The 18605-nt window shown below is 39.1% G+C and overlaps 1 protein-coding gene across 6 annotated transcripts; it reads right to left on the bottom strand.

Moving 5' to 3' along the window:
* Window positions 1-957: 957 nt before the first annotated feature.
* On the bottom strand, window positions 958-18197 carry XIAP (X-linked inhibitor of apoptosis). 6 transcript variants are annotated; one of them, XM_064713356.1, is made up of 8 exons: window positions 18106-18184; window positions 15982-16102; window positions 8971-9867; window positions 7174-7273; window positions 6116-6194; window positions 5485-5518; window positions 4032-4256; window positions 958-2648 (listed from the first exon to the last, which is right to left on the bottom strand). In XM_064713356.1, exons 3-8 carry the CDS (start codon window positions 9833-9835, stop codon window positions 2455-2457), a joined length of 1497 nt encoding a protein of 498 aa, XP_064569426.1. In that variant the 5' UTR covers window positions 9836-9867; window positions 15982-16102; window positions 18106-18184; the 3' UTR covers window positions 958-2454. The 6 variants fall into 6 exon arrangements, with proteins under 6 accessions (XP_064569426.1, XP_064569424.1, XP_064569425.1 ...); XM_064713354.1 differs by having other exon boundaries at window positions 15979-16102; XM_064713355.1 differs by lacking the exon at window positions 18106-18184 and adding an exon at window positions 17372-17390 and having other exon boundaries at window positions 15979-16102.
* Window positions 18198-18605: the final 408 nt, after the last annotated feature.

Consider the following 18605-nt stretch of genomic DNA (forward strand, 5'->3'; position numbering starts at 1 on the left):
GATACTAAAAATCAGAATAAATTGAAAAAAAGTCTTCCTAATTCAAGCTGTCAGAATTTGATGACTATGCTAATTATTTTTTCACATTTAGTCTGAATAGAACTCTGATTATCGCTTTTTTAAAAAAAACCCTAAACCTACAGAGTTTGTAATTTTTATTTTGACACCTCACTAAAAGGCTTTTAATCCTTTAATGTCCCTAAGTGATTACAATTTGAATTGCTATATAGCTGTATCTTTTATAATATTAATGAAAAAGTTGCAGTAAGGGATATGTATCTAAAAATATAAACCTTTTAAAAGTTAGCAAGCTTTAGCATGAAGCACTCATGCAATGTAGGACAATGTGTTTGCTCTCCATGGCAGTGTAGAAGGTTGTGTGTGTGACCTACTTCCCAGCTTTTCTCAGACAATTTCCATACTACATTTACACCCCAAATCACCTCCTTGCTGAGATTGAGTTTTGCAACAGTTTAAGCTAAATTTGGTCCAGCTCCTTCTCAGACAGGACTTTGAGCAGCCTGCCAGGCTCTGCAGCCTGTGGGCTGGGTGCAGCTGATCCAGGCTCTCACATGACTCAGGTCAGGCTTAGGTAACCAACCATCTGCTTCAAGCAGTCAGCAGCACTCGGCTGCAGCCCTCACCAAACAAGCTATTTCTGGCAAGCCCCAGCAGCTCAGGGCTCACAACCCCCATTTCCCTCAATAGGGACAGAAGACCCTCCCTGTAGGGAAGAATGGCAGCTAGGAACAAACAGGATTGCCAGTCCGTATCTGTCCCAAAAAATCCCTGTATGCAGGAATTAGCTGGAATGTTAAACTCCTCACAAAGACACAGAAAGGCAAAATAAAACTGAATTCTTCATGAATTTCTAAGTCATCATCTATTCCCAAGACCAAATTCAACCATAAAAAATAGCAAAACTAACGTCAGATTTATAATTAACAAACTTCAATCTATAAAAACAATAGATTTTATTTTCTCTCAGATTAAAATATATTCATTAACCTTAATAACACTCAGGTTAAATTAATTAATTTAATTATAAAACAAAAAGCAACAGAAAGCAGCCTTCTGGTTTTTTTTTAATGTGAGAATCAAATACACTGATCAAAGAACATCTGGGTTGCATTTTATTTTAAATATTCATACCATTACACAGCAGAGATTTAAAAAAATAGAAAAGGTAGATAATATATTTCTGTGTATTCAAAACTTTAATAACATGAAAAACTATGTTCTGTATATTCTATACTCTAAACCTTAGTGTGTAGAATTCAAAAATATATACACAGAACATATCAACAGTTCCACAAAGTAAGCAAGTGACATAATCAAGCAGTGATCATAAAACAGCTGTACTTAAATACAAAGCTGTGATACTTTCAAAATCAGAAATGGGGGATCAGTCCAGCAAGAAATAGTTTAAATATTTTAAGGTGGCTCTCATCAGAATAGTTCTTAACTTTTAAATTTAAATGCTACAAACTGATATGAAAAAAATTAAAGATTTCTAACACTGCCAGTGAATTTTTTCTAGGAGATAAATTTATCTTCTCCTATGAAAATATAAGTTATGAAGCAGTGCAAAGTATGAGCTGATAAATCAGTTAGGATGACACTGTGTTACAAAAAAAAACAAACAAGAAAAATGTCAAACTGAACATCTTTTTGTGTAAGGGGCAAATTTAAAATGAGCCTCCTCTCACAAAGGGCACACAAAATATCCTTAATTTCTTGAGTTGCCTTTTAATCAATAAAATTAATGTACATTTTATATAAAGATGGAACTTTGTGAAAAGCAGATGTCAAAAACCAGCTTACTGAAGACAATTTATACATCTGAACCAGAAAAATGGATAGGGAGACAGGGATTAAATTAAAACAGACAAACCTAAAATGTAGCAGAAGTAACCAAAAGGTTACAGCAGCAGGTTTATGTGTATTGTCTGAATTATGTTACAACCAAAGTTACAGAAAAAAAGAGACTATTTACAATCCTACATAATATTTTGAAGAAGCTAAAATCTCAGGTATAATATACATGTATACAATTATATTTTGAATTAATTTATTTACAAATTTTATATAGGGGTAGGTTCTTTGTACAAACTGTATTTGCACAAGCTTGAGTCCTACAGAGTCCTACCAAAGTGAAGCAAAGCAATGATCACATAAATAAACGTTTACATTACCTGGGCTTTCCCATATCAGGTCTATGAACTGAAGTTACAAAACATACATATTTGCCTTTCATACATATTGCTTTTTACATACAAAAAATCACTTAAGGAAAATAATTTGTAAAGTGTTAAAATGTGTAGTTTGACAGCAGAAAATCTAAGTCCTGCCATATGGTTACAGTCTGGAATTAACTGGATTTTTTCCATTATGTTACACATTTTTAAAGTAATAAAACAAGAAACATTTGCATCCATAGGGCTGTGTATTTCACTAATACAAAAAAATGTCCTGTATTTTCATAATATCTTTACGACACAGAGGGCATTCATTAAGCAACTGAGCACATTCCTTACAGGCAACAAGGTGACCACAGGGAATGAAGACAACAGACACGTCCTTGGCCATACAGATTTTACAGAGCTTTTCTTCCTGCAAACGTCTTAACTTCTCTTCAGTACTGAGATCTAAGGAAAATAGACACATAAAAACAAGTTAACACACTTACTACCATTGAATCTCATTTTTATTTTCTCTTTACACACAAGGACAAGGTGTTCTTCATGTGATTTAAAGGTTACACCCTTAAAAAGAACCAAGAAGAACTACAAGAGAGGAATCCTAGCTGCAGCATGGAATCCTCTTTTTTTATTTCCCCTTCTATGCCATTACATCTCCCAGGCCAATGCAAGCAGGGAGTACATCTATCTGTATTGGTAAGAGCTTGAAATACCTACAGAACTTAGGATATTTCAATCAGGAACCATTCTTTTCACAGACTTCTCTCTGACAAAATTTCCCCAAAATTTGAGCAGAAGGTGAAAGGAAGGCTCATTGCTACTGGTTAAGTCATTTGGATTTTATTTCTTTTTCTGAGTTTTCCCAATGAGAAAATAAGGATGTGACTTCCCTGTCCTCATTTTCAAAATGGCCATACTTCAAAAAGCTTAAAATCTGTAACACAGAAAGAATCAATCTGGCATTGTACATGAGCTCTTTATTATTCCAATATGCCCCATTTGAAAATACAACATTCAGACACCTTCCCCTGCCACTTGGGGGAAGCTCTGCACAGACAACCACCAAAATAAGGTCCAGTTGCACTGCAAGTTCCTCTTCCCCCACAATGCCCTGTTAAAAATCTTATTAAAAAGAGTGGGTTGGTAAGATCTCAGCTTATCATGCCAACCAGATGGTCTTTGCCCTCCCTATGAATTCACGCATGTGCTTGGCTTAAATGACAAGTCTCCTGAATCAGAACTCCTGCATTCGGTCTGTCTGCAGAGTGCACCACAAGGGCTTTCTGAGCTTGACTTGCATGTCCCAGCAAAGGTGGAACATAAATAACTGAACAGAAACACCATTTAGATGCACACTTGTTCTTATTGGCCAAGAACAAAAATACTTCTACCCCAAGCAGAATGATACACTGTAAATAAATGCACATTGAATACACCAAATACAGCAGCGTGTCCCTGGCTCTATTTCACTTTGCCACATCTATAGTTCATCTTATAACTATATTCTTGCTTTTATTTTTAAATATTATTGTCACAATTTTGGCTTATTTTAGCATATACAGCCTTTACCAGAAGCACACTAGGCTGTCACTGTGAGATACCAATACTACTTATTTTAGAGATGATGTTTATGAATGCTGCTACACTCAAATATTTTAACATACTATTTGTTCAGGATTTTGGGTTTTTTTCCAAATGTCCCAAACCAAATGTCTTTAAATTTAATTTACAATACTGTAAATTTACTATAGGTAAGACTGGGATCAGAGGGTAAACAGATAACATCAAAAAATATTTCACAGACTAAAGAACTGATATGAAAGTACACACAGAGGTTTTGTAACTGAATAAGCTCATCTTGCTCAACTGGGATTTCATTTGGTTCTTCATCCCTTGTATTTTCTTTATGAGCACTTAAGTCTGCTACCAGATCCTCAACAGATGTGTGACTTTCTCCAGTCATCTGCAATCTCTTTTCCATGGTGTTCCTAATCTCAGACAAACTGAAACCCATGGCTATGGCACTTTGTACCAAAGGATTCTGTAAGAGACCATCTAAAACAAGAAATTAAAAACAAAACAAAAACACTTTAAGAAGGATGAATCTGATTATCTGACAGTATTGACTACAGTACTCTAAGACACATATTTGCAAACAAATATGTAATCAAAGGAACCATACTTCCAATTTGAGAATTTTGCTAATTGTAAAGAGTGCAGATTTGAAGTTTTTTTCTATCCTAGCTTTCCCAGTCTCCCCTCATCTATTTATATTATAGAAATCCTCCTAAATTTGCTATTAAAATCAACTACTTCAAAATAAATAACATGTCTCATAGAACTACCATCACAAATTTTGTTGCTGAATGTTAAAAGACATTCATCCAAAAAGGCTGGAAAAGTCACATTACATCAATTTTAATTCAGTTTGGAGAAGGAAAAAATCCTCATACATGTGTTGAGAGAAACCAATAAATAATTTGAATTTATAAATCCAAAACACACCACCAACAAGCAAGCAGGTCTATCCATGGCAAGACACAGCACCACTTTGGGAAACCACTTGTTGGGCCTTCCCCTTCCTTTTACTTATCAACATTGTTCAAATAGCAAAACTTTTGAATTTTTAATTTTTAAAAACAAAACCTTTTTTTAAAGGTTCTTTTGTTTTAACTCTCATAAATGAGCAGTATGGGAGAGATTTCTAAGCAGGTTTTGTGCAGCCACTCTTACTGTCAATAGCTCCCATTCCCTGGGATGAAGCTGCTTGATTGGCCTCCTCCTACCCCTTTGATTGTTTTGTCTTTTTACTGCTTGCTATTTGTGAAAAGCATTGCAGGAATGTGTAACTCTGGAAGACATAATAAACTACTTCAGCTTGCTCAGCTTCCTGCTCCTTGCCACTGGACAGACCAACTCTTCCTGCCATGAAGAAGGGCTGGTTCTGGTCAGAGTTTAGCATTCATCCCACAGCACTATTAATTCCATACTTGCTGCACATTCCCTAGTTCTAACTCAGTCCTATACAGCTTCTTCCATGGTTCACAATCTTTACTTAACTATATTTACCAAATTGTAATTATATTTCCTCTAAGAGAAATAAAATGCACTCTGCACTTCTTTAGAAGCAATGAAGTAATGGAATAATATCATCCAACATTTTGCCTGTAGTGCTTTATTTTAAAACGTAATAGGGTTATTATTAAAGTTAACCATTCCTGTCACCATACACTCAAATATGGATATTCCAAAATAGGGGAAGCCATTTGTTTTAAACAGATACCTTTAGGAATTATTGTCCCTTCAGCAGCTTCTGTCTAAAAGTGAAACATAAAGAAACAAAATTACAATTCTGGAGAAAGTAGAAGGAAATACATACAGTTACAAAATTAAAAAATAGCTATTTGATCTCAAGTTATTTTAGCAACTAAAACTATTTCATCTGCTCTGAACATGATCAGTATTTTGTTATAATTTTAACCCATCTCTGCAATAACCATATGTACACAATTCTTAGTCTACAAAAGAATTCTAAAACATTATCAGTTTGACATTTTAGTGACTATACACAAGTTTAACAATGTTCTACCAACAAGAAAAGAAAATGTATCTGCTATTATTCATCATCCACCTTAGGCTCCCAGGCTGTAAAACAAATGGCACCTGTTCAGTATCCAATATCCCACATTCCCAAGGTGCCCTGGCTGGGATCCATAACCCAGGCCTTGGAGAACTGGGAGATGGCTACACTCTGATTGACAGAGCCAAAACACACTGCAATGCCTTCACTTCCTGCCAATCAAAGTGGCAGCAGGTGGATTAAATGATAGCCATGTAATTAAAAGGTAACTTCATATAAAAATTATGTTTATTTTTTCTATTTTAGCAAAATTATTAATAAGCAAGAAACTTACTGTTGAATCCGTACATCCATCTTTTAAGTGAACATTATTTATAAATTCTATCCCCTTTTCATTCCTCACAAATCTGCACCTAAAAATAAGAATATTTAGATTTAATAGAACTGCATTAGCAGCAAAAATTTGTTACATAACTATGGAAGCTTTGACAAATTTCCTACATCATACAGACTGCCTGCTTTTAAAATCTCTAAATGTTTAGTCAACCTCTGTGATGTCACTGTAATATTTCTAAGAACACTTAAACACTTAAGCAGTACTTATCTTTCCCACATTTTTGGTAAAAAAGAAAGCTTAAGAGCTGTTGGCCATGACAGCTCATGACAGATTTCAAAATGTAAAGGCTCACTCAAATGAAAAACAAACACTATGTTAAAAAGCTGGTTCTTTTAGTCTTTCACAATCAAAGCAAACAGTCACTGGTGAAACATGTGCCTTCCATGCTTTCTTTCATTATTTTCCAGCCAGCCTTAGCCTTCCCTACCAGAAGATTTAGGGGATGCCATAACTCCTTGACAAGAGTTCTCCAGCTCCAGCAGGAACAGAGAGCTGCTGTGAGACTGACACATCACCACTGAGGCTAATGTGCAAAACCTCAAAACAGATTTTAGACAATACTGGCAGTCTTTCTAAAAACAACTTCTGCTGCTGCTACTAATAGAACTATATTCGATATTCCATGCCACTAACCCGCTTCTTCGGGTTTCCTTGCTCTGGGGCAGCTGTTTAGTCATTTTGTATCTTGTATAAGTTACAAACTTTTACAATACAAAGCTATCAAAACAATCATTACAATGTAGCACTTTGATAACAAGCAAAACCCCTCAGCTACATATTGACAAAACCACACAGTTCTTGCTGACAAAGCAAACATCCGTTAAATCCAGACACAGGTATCTTCCCTTCAATAACAATACAAATAAGACAAAATTATTATAAATCTAAACAGTATTAAACCATAATCAACCTTCTCAAGCCTTTATTAGTATGCACTGCCATTAAAGTGCAATATACTGTAAATAAGCCTCAGACACACACAAGGGATACCTTACCCAGGAAACCATTTGGCATGTTGATCCCAAGGGTCCTCATTTTCCTTCCATTCTTGCAATCCTCCACCACAGTGGAAACACACAACATGATCACCATTACCTGAGGAAACACACAACAATGAAGTTGCATACTTTGTGCAGGCATAACACCAAGTTTTCAACTACAATGTTAAACTAAGAAAAGAAGTACTGCTTTTACTGATTTACAATTTCAGTTGAAAATAACTCCCTTTTAACAGAGGACAACACACATGATTTGAAACAAATGTTCAGGGGAGAACTGAACTTAATGAAACACAAAATAAGAGAAGCAAATTTCTTGAATTTTATTTTAGTAAGTAATTATATAGATAAAAAAACAAAAGCTGAAAATAATCTGTTATCATGGAGCTCTATCCAATGGTAAACAAGCCTGAAGATGCCTGCCACAAAGAATGAGAGATGTTTACATGGCTCTGTGGTCCTCTATTTCCCATTAAGATCAACAGGCCCTAACCAGCAACAGCAAAACCAGCTGAGAACTGCATCCTCTCTGTTCTAGCACTGTGCCCACTGTGATCCAAGACTGCCCCAGAAACTGCTTAAATCTTGTTTTTATTGAATGAGAGGAGGTATGGGTGGTGCTTCCACAGAGAGTTAAATGCTCCTCAGGCCACAGGGGGCAGTTTTCACACAAGTCCCCTGAAGAGCCCTCAGTCTGATAAGCTGGAGCCCAGCTAGTGCAACTCCACCATACAGATCTATTGGTACTTCCATGAACCCAAGGAGAAATCAATAAAATAGTTCTAGAGGGTACAAATATTGCCCATTTACAACCTACACAGGAATACAGCAAAGATTTTATTTATGGCCACAAGTAAAATAAACATAATTATACTATAAAGTTCTGAGACATAGTAAGAGAGAAGTCAAGTAAGATGAAAGCAAGAAATTACCCCAGATAATCCCCTTTTCCTTGTGACTGAGTAAGAGCAATACTTTGCACTTGTGCATTATCTCAGTGTGGAATTTCAAAGGGCTTTAATGGTACTGTGCAATTCCATCTAATTTAGAACCCAATGCACAGAGATGGTGTCTTATCCAAATCAAACCCTACATGTCAAAGAGTAAAAGCTCTTCCACTGGTACCACTGTCTTCATAAAGCAGGCACTAGTGGTATTTGCTGGTTTTGGGTGTCCACATGCCATGATAATGCAAACTCATGTTAAATACAATGACACACCACCTGGATTCTGGACTGTCTCGCTCACAGGCTTTTGTACAGGCCACAGGCCCATTCCTTACACCTCAGGTCTGGGGGACAGCACTTTGTTTCTTAAAAATTATTACTCAAATAATTGGCATTGTGAAAGATGTATTATAAAGGTTTTAACAGGCAAAAAAACATACTTGGTTGTTTTACTGCCAAGAATAAATTTATGATCAAGTCCATGCTTTGCTAGTAAACATAGGTGATACAATGTATGCAATTTTACATAAGAACTGTGAAAAGTAGATTACAGAGTAAAGAGATTCTGGCACATTGTTTTGTTGGACAATGCCCTTTTCTGACCCACAGATGGGGCAATTGAGAGGTGTTTAAAAAAATTTCATTCCATTTTCAGTCTCATGAGAAGGGTGAGACAATACACATGATGCTATCACAATCAGAAGTCAGCTGTTTCTTCTCTACAAACCTATTTCCCACATTGTTCCATATAAAAATTTTTAAAACTGGGGTTTTCTTCCATAACAAGACACTTCCTCATGTACAATTTCTTTGTAAAAGGTATTAGTCATTTCAAGGTCTGGCTTACCTACGCTATAGAACCCAGCTTCTGCAAGTTTCTCCTTGTCAACAGGATATATCCAAGATAAAAATGTTTGTAAACGTTTTCCATATTTTGCCATAGAGGGATTCCTTGGGTACTGTGCATTGTTCAGACCACTCACACCAAGCTCAGAAGGAACAGATTCACTTGAAACATTTCCTACATCCCGGCCCAGGACAAAAAGGCATTTGGGAAAATGCCTCTTGTGTTCTGACCAAGCTCTGTCACCGGGTTCCCAGTTCTTCAGTTTTCCACCACAACAAAAACATGCCACTTGGTCACCAACACCTGTGTAATAAAATCCAGCATTAGCTAATTCCTGTGGTGTCAGCTGGCCATTGAGGGGCCAGTTGTGAAAAGACTTTAATCTTGTTTCTTCACTGCACATCGCAGGGTTTTTAGGATACAAAGTGTCTGACATATCCACAACCTGCCTAGTTCTCAGAAGGTAATCTGCCTCCACGTCAGGGTCATCCAGAGCACTTGGGAGGGCTGAATTGCTGGTACCATTTTCAGTTCCATTCTGGTAGTTCTGGGTATCAGGATCCATGCCACTTTCCAGAAAAGCAGATTCAGTAATAAACTTGCAGTTGGGGGCAAGCTGTTTGTGTCTCTCAACTGCAGAATCCCCAGGCACCCATCCTTCCACAGTAGTATGGCAACTGAAGCACTTCACTTTGTCACCTTCTCCAGTATAAACAAAGCCAGCTTGGGCTAGAGCCAGCACAGACACAGGACAGTCCTGTGGGAATCCCACAAAAGTTCCCAGTCGCTCCCGTTCCTGCGCCCACTCCTGGGCCCCGTCGGTGTCTGCAGAGGCTCCCGAGCTCGGGGGGACATTGCACGTCATCTCCTCACAGGCAGGGCTCCCCTGCACCTTCCCTAAACAAAGAACACATGTTTGAATTTCCCAGACAGAAGGATAGATCATACCCATATACAACCCTGGAAAATGGCTAAATTCAACACCATCCTTTATCTACTAAAATAACAACTGCTCCTCTTCTCCCCCATTTCACCCCTGCCTGCATTACCTGCCACATAAAGGCAAACAACAAGGTATTAAAACCAAAATAACAAAACTTGTAAAGAAAGGCAGAAAGATCAAGATGTCTCAGAGGCCTATAAACATTTACCTAGAGAACACACAGGTTTATAGCTTTAAAAGTATGTTCTATTTCTTAAGAAAGATTGCAAGAATGAAGTCAACAAAATACAAGTAAAAGTTTTGGCCAAAATCATGCCAAAAGTCTTCTGAACCTGAAATACTAAGTTACTAAATTTAAAATACTGATCTGAGCCAGAACATAGTTGCAAGATTTTAGAGCTAAATTCTCAAACACAACTATATATTAACCTCATATGAAGGCCATCACATCCCTGCCCATTACAGGTGGGCAGACATTGGTAAAACAGTCATTGAAAAGAAAAAAGCTTTTTTACTTTTCTTATATTGCAAAGGCACACCTCAATTTATATTTTAGCAAAGTATCTTGTGAAATTAACTATCAAATATTTCACTGGTTGAAGTGCTGGGCATTGCTTTAAAGATCAGTGTGTTGGGAATACCCAGCACCAGTGTTCACATCCAGCATACTGCTTCCACTTTTCCACACCCTGCCTACACCCCCTAGAACAATTCCTGTGCCTCTGCCATCACCCCAGCTTTTCCTCCCTCCCCTACCTGAAGAAATGTCATTCTTCTTAGCACTTGTCACACATTCCTACCCCTGCCTATACTTTTCCAGGGTGAGTACCAGCTGCCAGTTCTGCCTCATGTCCCTTCTGTGCCAGAAGGCTGCTCAGAGCACTCAGACAAGCCCCGTCTTAGCTGAGGATGGAACAAAGCAGCTTGGCTACAGCAGTTCTTGTGCAAGAGCCGCAAATTGACAGTGTCATCACCTTCATCCCAACATGCATGAAGTCAAAGCACAGTAAACATTCCTGTCTTGTCCAGACAAGTGCAGTGATACTATGAACTTAAAAAGTCTTGGCTGTTGCTGATCACATCTTAAAGTGGTAAATTAAATTATGAGACTGCCCAAATAAACTTCTTAGCACAAGGCAGTGATAGTTCAGCAAATAGCAAAAAGAAAGGCATGTAAGGAAAACAGAGTACGTACTTAACTGAACAAATGTTCTTCTCCATTTTCTATAAGAATACTGAAATATATCTATTTCCAGTCTGTATAAGGCAGGCCAGCACACAAAAATATAGCTTCCACAAGACCTGCATTAATATTGATTATACATTCTGGAATGCAGATGTTACAATGATTACTTCCATATCACCACATTTAGCTTCTACAAAACCTTTTTTAGGGTTCCAAAAGGGAGGAGGAAAATAAAATGCCTATGTAGTGCAGGATTGCAGCATCCTCTGCCAAGATGACAAAGACAATTAGGCTGTGAGCAGGTGAAGGAAATGTGACGTGAGCCACCTGGCACGGGTGCTTCATGTAATCATGGATCCAAACTGAGCACCAGCCTTAATTCCTTCTGTCTGTCCCTTCATGACTAATGTAATAACACTACAAATTATACTGTGCCTTTCTGGTTTAGCTTAGCAAATTCAAAAATAGCATCTGAATAAATTGCATTGACTGACCTACAAATCTGACCTATATGCTTGTTTGAAGGGCAAAGAAACCCAAACCAGTAATTACATTTAGTAATATGAAAGTTGTCATAAAACATGTATTTTTATATATATACATCTATTGAAAGCAATTGTTTTTTTAAATGAAATCTTAAAAGGTTTTATGTTTATTGCTCATGTTTATTTTCTTATAAAGCCTTATTTTAAAGCCTCTAGAACTGTTCCTGTAAAGATCTCAAGTGACCTTAAGCATCTATCACTACTGCACTGCATTCATGAAAGAACTGGTATTACTCAAAACCAGTTAGCTGCATAGTAATTTTTTATCTGCATGCCTGAAAGACTTTCTACAAGAACACAAACAAAGCCTACCTCACATCCTTCAAAAATTCCTTCTCAAACTGTCCATTGAAAAAACCAAACCAAACATATATGGCTTTTGCTGTATGAATAGCAGTATACCTCTATTTCTATAGTATTTACATAGAAATGAGTTCTGAAACAGTGAAAAAAATATTCCTATTTAAATTTTTTACATTTTAATTTTTTGCTTTATGTACATTAGTTTTTTCTACAATGCCATGAATACTTCAAAAATCCTTTGTTTACATAGTGAAAAAAAAAGATATTATGCCCTCCCCATGGTGATAATGAAAATATTTGCCACATTTGGATTCTCTGGAGTCAATCCTCACAATCAAAACAGTATGAAAAGCATGTCCCAAGAGAGCACTAAGTACTGACACAGGGGGTACAATCACAACAGATCAATTCTTTAATATGAACTAGCTGCTTTTTCAAATTCTATCAACCACATAATTTAATCAGGATCACTTGGAGCAGAAAGGTTCACGTATCACCCTAAAAGCCTCACCTAACTCCTGCACTGACAGAAGCAGGGCCAGTCCCTCCCAGAAGAGGCAAGGTCTGACAATGCTCCAGCCACACCACACCTTCCCTTCCAGCAGCCCTCGAAACATGGCTGGTTTACATTTCACTATAGTTTTATCTATGAGAAACATGTTTATCAAGCACTGAGGCAAACTCCTTGCCTGTGTAAGTACTGCTTCATATACAACATTAGTACTACCTTAAATAAAGTATCATCTTCAACTATTTCTATTTCAAACAACTAGTAGTTAAAAGCAACTATCAAAGTGTAAAATTACAGCTAGCTTAGGAAGACCACTTCTGCATGTGTTTTTTAGCAGCTGCCTAACTCCAGTTGGTTGGAATAATGATCTAGAATGATATCTGGCACCATAACAGCACTCAGACAGATATTAACTGTAGCAGAAAAATGAGTGAGGGTAAATTTTTTAATAGTTTACAGCTAAGAAACATAAACTCACAAAAATCTGCCACCTAAGATGGGCACACAAGACTTTACAATATGTACCAGTAGCCAACCTGAGGTCAGAGTACACTCCATGTACACTTAAGGTAATGAAGCCATTTTGCATAGGTTTTAATTAACCACATGAGAATTAAAGGTAGAAGTTCCAGAAATGTTACAGATCATCTTCACTTATAAAACCTAGATATTTCAACTATTATTGAAGCATTATATATATATATTTTTATACAGTGAGTAAACAAGTCTATTTTAGCCTGAAAGGCTTCCAGAAGATAAGCCAAGCTTAATCCTGATTTTAAACATCTGAAGGCTCTTTGCCACGAGACACCACCCTCTTTCAACCTGAATTAGCAATCTATATAGCCCACTGATTATGTTTCAGAAGAAAAAGTAGAGACAAAAATATATAGCAAAAATGTTAACTTATTCAAAATGCAAAATTGTACATTGAGGATCTGCAAAACAAACATGTTTAATTCAGCTTTAAAAATATTAAGAAGTATTGATTTTATGCAAAAATACAACATGATCATATTACCTAGATTTGAAAAGCTTCAAAGGAAATGTACAAAACTCACTTTTCCCTTTTAAGTATATTTCACTACATGTGATTATTTCCATCCTTAACCCCAAACTAGACTGGCATTACAAGGAGCTATTTTTAATTCATTTACATGACTAGCATGGCAGTAATCTCCAAGTCAGAAATCTCCTTGCTCAGCCTCCTGTTCCTGACCAAAGGGTACATGCTAGTATTTACTGTTGGCTGAATTTTGAAATGTGAGTAGTGCACCAAGTAAATATCAAACAGAACATACTGTACCAGCTGACACACAGATTATGCATATGTCACTTCAATGAACTTCAGTTTCTGCTTGCTCAGCTGCAATTAGATCAAGGAAGGTGCATGCTGCTAACTGAAAACCTACCTATAAAGATTAAAATTACCACAAACATGATCTATTTAAACAGTGTTTGAAAATTTCAGCGTATTTATATAATTATCAAGAGCCATTAAAAAAAAAAAGATGTATTTAGATATTTTTGATTTATTTTAGAGAGAGGGTGTGTATCTACAGAATGCCTCCTGACTCAGTGCCAAAGCTTACATAACCCTATCAGCTCAGCTTTATTTGTCTGTTCTTCCAACAGGTCCTGCTTAGCCTCCCATCAGGGTTTGTCATCACAGGAAGTCAGTCAGCTGCTCAAGGTTATAGCAGGCTATTATATCCTCCTAATTTTTGACTTAAGTCACAAGGACTTTCATGCTCTCCCTGTCTTCAAAATGTACATAACCAGGCCAACAGAAACATACCATTCTGAGAAGTATTTGCACACTGTGATTTTCTTCATGAAGAAGTCATACGGGTATGGAATAGAGAAATAAACAGAAAAAGATGACTTCATGGCTGCTAAGGGCAGAGAAAGAAAATCCTTTTGGAGAACTTCCAAGTTAAATGTCATCAGAACTTTAGCTGCATGTATGAGAGGGAAGGAGTAAATACCAGCTTCTGTATGAAAAACTGGCAGGCTGTAGCCCAAGTAAGATACTGCTCTTGCGGCTAAGAAGCAAAAAAAAAAAACAAAAAAAAAACCACCCTGAGTTAAGAGGGGTTATTAAAAAGAACAGCCAGTAGTAAAAAATGCCTATTAGAATCTGCAGTGCCCTGAGATGCGCCTTTCCTAATGAGCTGAGCTTCAGCTTTTAGTGCTACATCCTTCTTTCGCAAATAATTTAAACTTCTAGCTGAAGAAAAATATGGAAAAAGAGGGCGTTTTTCATAAGGGAGATATTATGATAATAACAGCAACATGATTCATGCCACAGCAGAACTGCTGAACCTCCTGGATTCCAAGGCAAAGCTGCAGAAGCACCGGGCAGGCACCTCCTGCCTCGGCCTCTGGCGAGGGCGTTCCCTGCCCCGCCAGCGCCGCCGCCACAGCAGCCACGCTGCGATCATCGAGCATCGCTGTCACTGAGCTGCAGCGAGGGAGAGCAGCACCCCGAGACCCAGCTGCACTGAGGGAGAGAGCAGCACCCCGAGATTCAGCTGCACTGAGGGAGAGAGAGCAGCACCCCGAGACCCAGCTGCACTGAGGGAGAGAGAACAGCACCCCGAGACCCAGCTGCACTGAGAGAGAGAGCAGCACCCCGAGACCCAGCTGCACTGAGAGAGAGAGAGCAGCACCCCGAGATTCAGCTGCACTGCGGGAGAGAGAACAGCACCCCAATACTCAGCTGCACTGAGGGAGAGAGAACAGCACCCCAATACTCAGCTGCACTGAGGGAGAACAGCAACCTGAGACTCAGCTGCACTGAGGGAGAGAGAACAGCACCCCAATACTCAGCTGCACTGAGGGAGAACAGCACCCCAATTCCTTCTAGAATCACAGCAGGAATGCTTCACTATTAGAATAGGAAGAATCTGCATATATACATGTAAATGTGTATATATATATGTGTACATATATATACACATATATATGTACACACACATACATATATAAAGTGTATTTATACACACACAGCCCCCTCATGATCTTGTAAACTTGGAAATCTCTCTTGGATTATCCATTATATTTTACTTTTATCCATTATATTTTACTTTTAACTTTGACTTCTTCTAAGGAATAAATTCTAGGGAACTAATTCTAATATTTTATCAAAAACAAAATATGAAAGTTGTTCCTGTTGAAAATACTCTGCTTGCCTTTTTATTTAATAAGAAACTCTCCAAATCATTGAAGGACAATGATCTGCAAGACATGTGCAGCTTCATTTTACATTTTATATGACAGGAGTGACACTCAATTCAAGCTTTGCAGCATGCCTTCTTCATAATAACAGCCTTTCAGTCTTCACACACAGCTATATTTTTCATGTTTAAAAATCTTGTGGTTTCTTGAGCCTGACTTCAAATCATCATGCTCAGAATATCCTGGATTAGAACTCTGTAAAAAAGATCCCATGCTATGAAAAATAAAAAGCAGCAAAGGACTGGACATTTTTAAACAAAACAATACAAAAGGTACTCACAACAGTTTTCCCTAAGGAATTAGTATCCAATCAGACCAAGTACAGCAATGGACTAATCAAAGCAGATACTGGTTTCATTGCTATTGTCCGCCAATATTTAGAACAAATTCCAATATTTACATTCCTGTTGGTAGAAAAAAAAAAAAAAAGAGGTTAGAAACCTCTTTCACATAACCTTCAGCATTGTTTGTGAAGCCACAACTTCAAAGAAAAAACCATTTTAAAACTCTGTCCCTTGGACAAGTAATCCAAATTAAAATATAATCTAAAGCTGAAAGAGTCTGAGGTCAGGGAAACTCTGAAATGTTGTTAGATGTTTTACTAAAACTACTAAGGGACATAAATTGGGGATACTCCTTAACATTCAAAGACAACAAGACAAAATCCTGAAATTAAAAACTAGAGGGCAGCAAAAAGGAGAAAAAATGTAAAGCAGACAGTTAAATCCCATGATCCAGACTTCTCTCTCCTAGGAAAATTCTGTGTTTGATTATAAACTGGATTTCTGGAACTCTTCAGCTCCCTGCAGCTGTACCACCCACCTTGGGAGGAGAGCAACACAGAGAAGTCCTATCACAGGTACACACAGCCAGAAATGAAATCCATTTCCATACTTCTGAAACTGAGATATGAACACACATTTCCTTACTTTTCTGATAACAAATGCAAGTCTGTTTCATATCAGTGGGAGTAGTCAAAAACCCCACACCTACCATCCTCATCAGCATTCTTTCACTTTTGCTGCTGACTGCAAAGGGCAAGGTCAGAGCAGATGCAGAACAATCATTAACTCATTCCTTTGCCCTCCTTGGCCAGTGCTGTAGGTGCCAAGCTTTTCATAACAGGAACTACTTGGGATTCTTTAAAGGACCTCAAAGAAAACTGCAAACCAGTCAAGTAGATAGCAAAAGGAAGCAATTTAAAAATTAAAAATATCCAGATAAAAGCTTAACCAGCCAATTCATCACACAAAAACTTGCTTTCTTAGAGACAATACTTCACTGTTCTCTGTTACATGAGTGATTTACTTCAATGAGTAATTACGTAAATCTGTATGCAATGAGTAATTACGTAAATCTGTATCCTACTGCTCTTTGTCCAGGTATTAGATTAAAAAAAAAGGGTATTTGACAAAAAGATAAAAGAGGTTTTTCCTGCAGTTGGTTGCTTTTCCTTTAAAATTGGTCTACTGTAAGATCTTGCAGTTTCTAGATGTTCATTTAGGAAACGAAATTCTCCCTGTTAGCTACCTGAAGTATTTGCATTAAAACTGCAATTTAAGACTGTAGCAGTAAAGGGATAATGAAAGTAGTGCTGCAAACATGTCTGCATTTTGCAGTAGATACAGATTAAAAACAGTGCAAAAATTACCCAAACCAAAATGCATACTTACATTACACCCATTTATAGGGCTTTCTGCAGGAAGACAGAAGCATCAGACAAGCAGTACAGAAGCAGAAATGCACTTACTTTAAAAGAGAAATGTATAAGCGTATAATCAAAGACATTGTGCAAAAGAGAACTGCTTGAACTTAAATTAGCAGTGAAAAAAATTACTTTGAGTGAACTTGTCCCTATAGAATTCTTAATAAATACTGTAATCGAACAAAACTGCATTTTTATTAACAAGAAGCAGTTCTAGAAAGTGACGGGCCTAATAAAAATTAAAATACTAAAAGAGTGGGCAAGGAGAGATAATATTCACATACGCCAAAAGAACCACAGAGACCACAGAAGCGCTTATTAGCATAGAACATTTTTCATCCACTTTGGCCAAGAGCAGCACTGAAGGTTCGAGCCGGGCACGGCTCGGGACGGGCTCTGGGCTCCTCCGGGCAGCCCCGGCCCGGCCCGGCCGCTCCCGCGGGCGGCGGCGCGCCCGTCCCCATGGCAACGCCGCACCGGGACCTCCCGCCGGCTCCGGCAGCGCCCGGGGGCAGCGGCGGCCGCACCGGCCCTCGGCATCCCCGTGGGGGCACAACCGAGGGACCGAGCCCCCCGCTCCACGCGGAGAGCCCCGCCGAGCCGCCCGGAGCGGTGAGAGCCCCTAGCGCGGGAAGGTGGGGACCCCGGCCCGCCTCCAGATCCCGGAGCCGCCCCGGTCCCGCCGCTGCCGTGGACACTCACCGGGCGCGTCCCATCCCGTCCCGTCCGGTACCCGGCACCGGAGCCGCTCTCGGCAGCGCTGTCACCAGAAGATGGCGGTTCCCGGCAGGCTCAGCGCCGGGGAAGGAGCAGCGCCCCCTGGCGGGCCGGTGGGGGTGCGGCTGGCGGGCTCCGGCCGGCGGAGGGCGGCGCGTGGCGGCGGCGGGAGGAAGTGCAGAGCGGCCCTTCAGCACCGCTCCTCCTTCCCCTGAGCCCCCTCAGCCCCTCCGGTCCCCACTGCCCCGTTTCTCATCCCGCGCAGCCCCTTCGTTCGCCATTGCCCCGCTTCTCATCCCGCTCACCCCCCACAAACCCCCTCAGTTTCCCTGGCCCCACTCCTCAGCTCCTTCCGTTTCTCCGTCCGTTCAGTGCCTCACTTCCCAGCGCTCCCGGCTCCGCGCCGGCCTCGCCTCTCCGCCCTCAGCACCTCCAACAGCCTCTCCATGTCACACCATCTTCTCCAAATGCTCAGCCCAGCGCTC

Source organism: Zonotrichia leucophrys, chromosome 4A (assembly GCF_028769735.1).
Source record: "Zonotrichia leucophrys gambelii isolate GWCS_2022_RI chromosome 4A, RI_Zleu_2.0, whole genome shotgun sequence".
Taxonomy (NCBI): domain Eukaryota; kingdom Metazoa; phylum Chordata; class Aves; order Passeriformes; family Passerellidae; genus Zonotrichia; species Zonotrichia leucophrys.

What these genes read in the sequence shown, in the direction of transcription:
- XIAP (XM_064713358.1), bottom strand. Translation starts at nt 9,835, where the DNA reads ATGACGTGCAATGTCCCCCCGAGCTCGGGAGCCTCTGCAGACACCGAC. An exon ending in AGCTGGGTTCTATAGCGTAG is followed by an intron (nt 7,274 to 8,970) that starts GTAAGCCAGACC and finishes GTGTTTCCTCAG; the next exon opens with GTAATGGTGATCATGTTGTG. An exon ending in TATTCAGTTACAAAACCTCT is followed by an intron (nt 2,649 to 4,031) that starts GTGTGTACTTTC and finishes TATTTTCCTTAG; the next exon opens with ATCTCAGTACTGAAGAGAAG.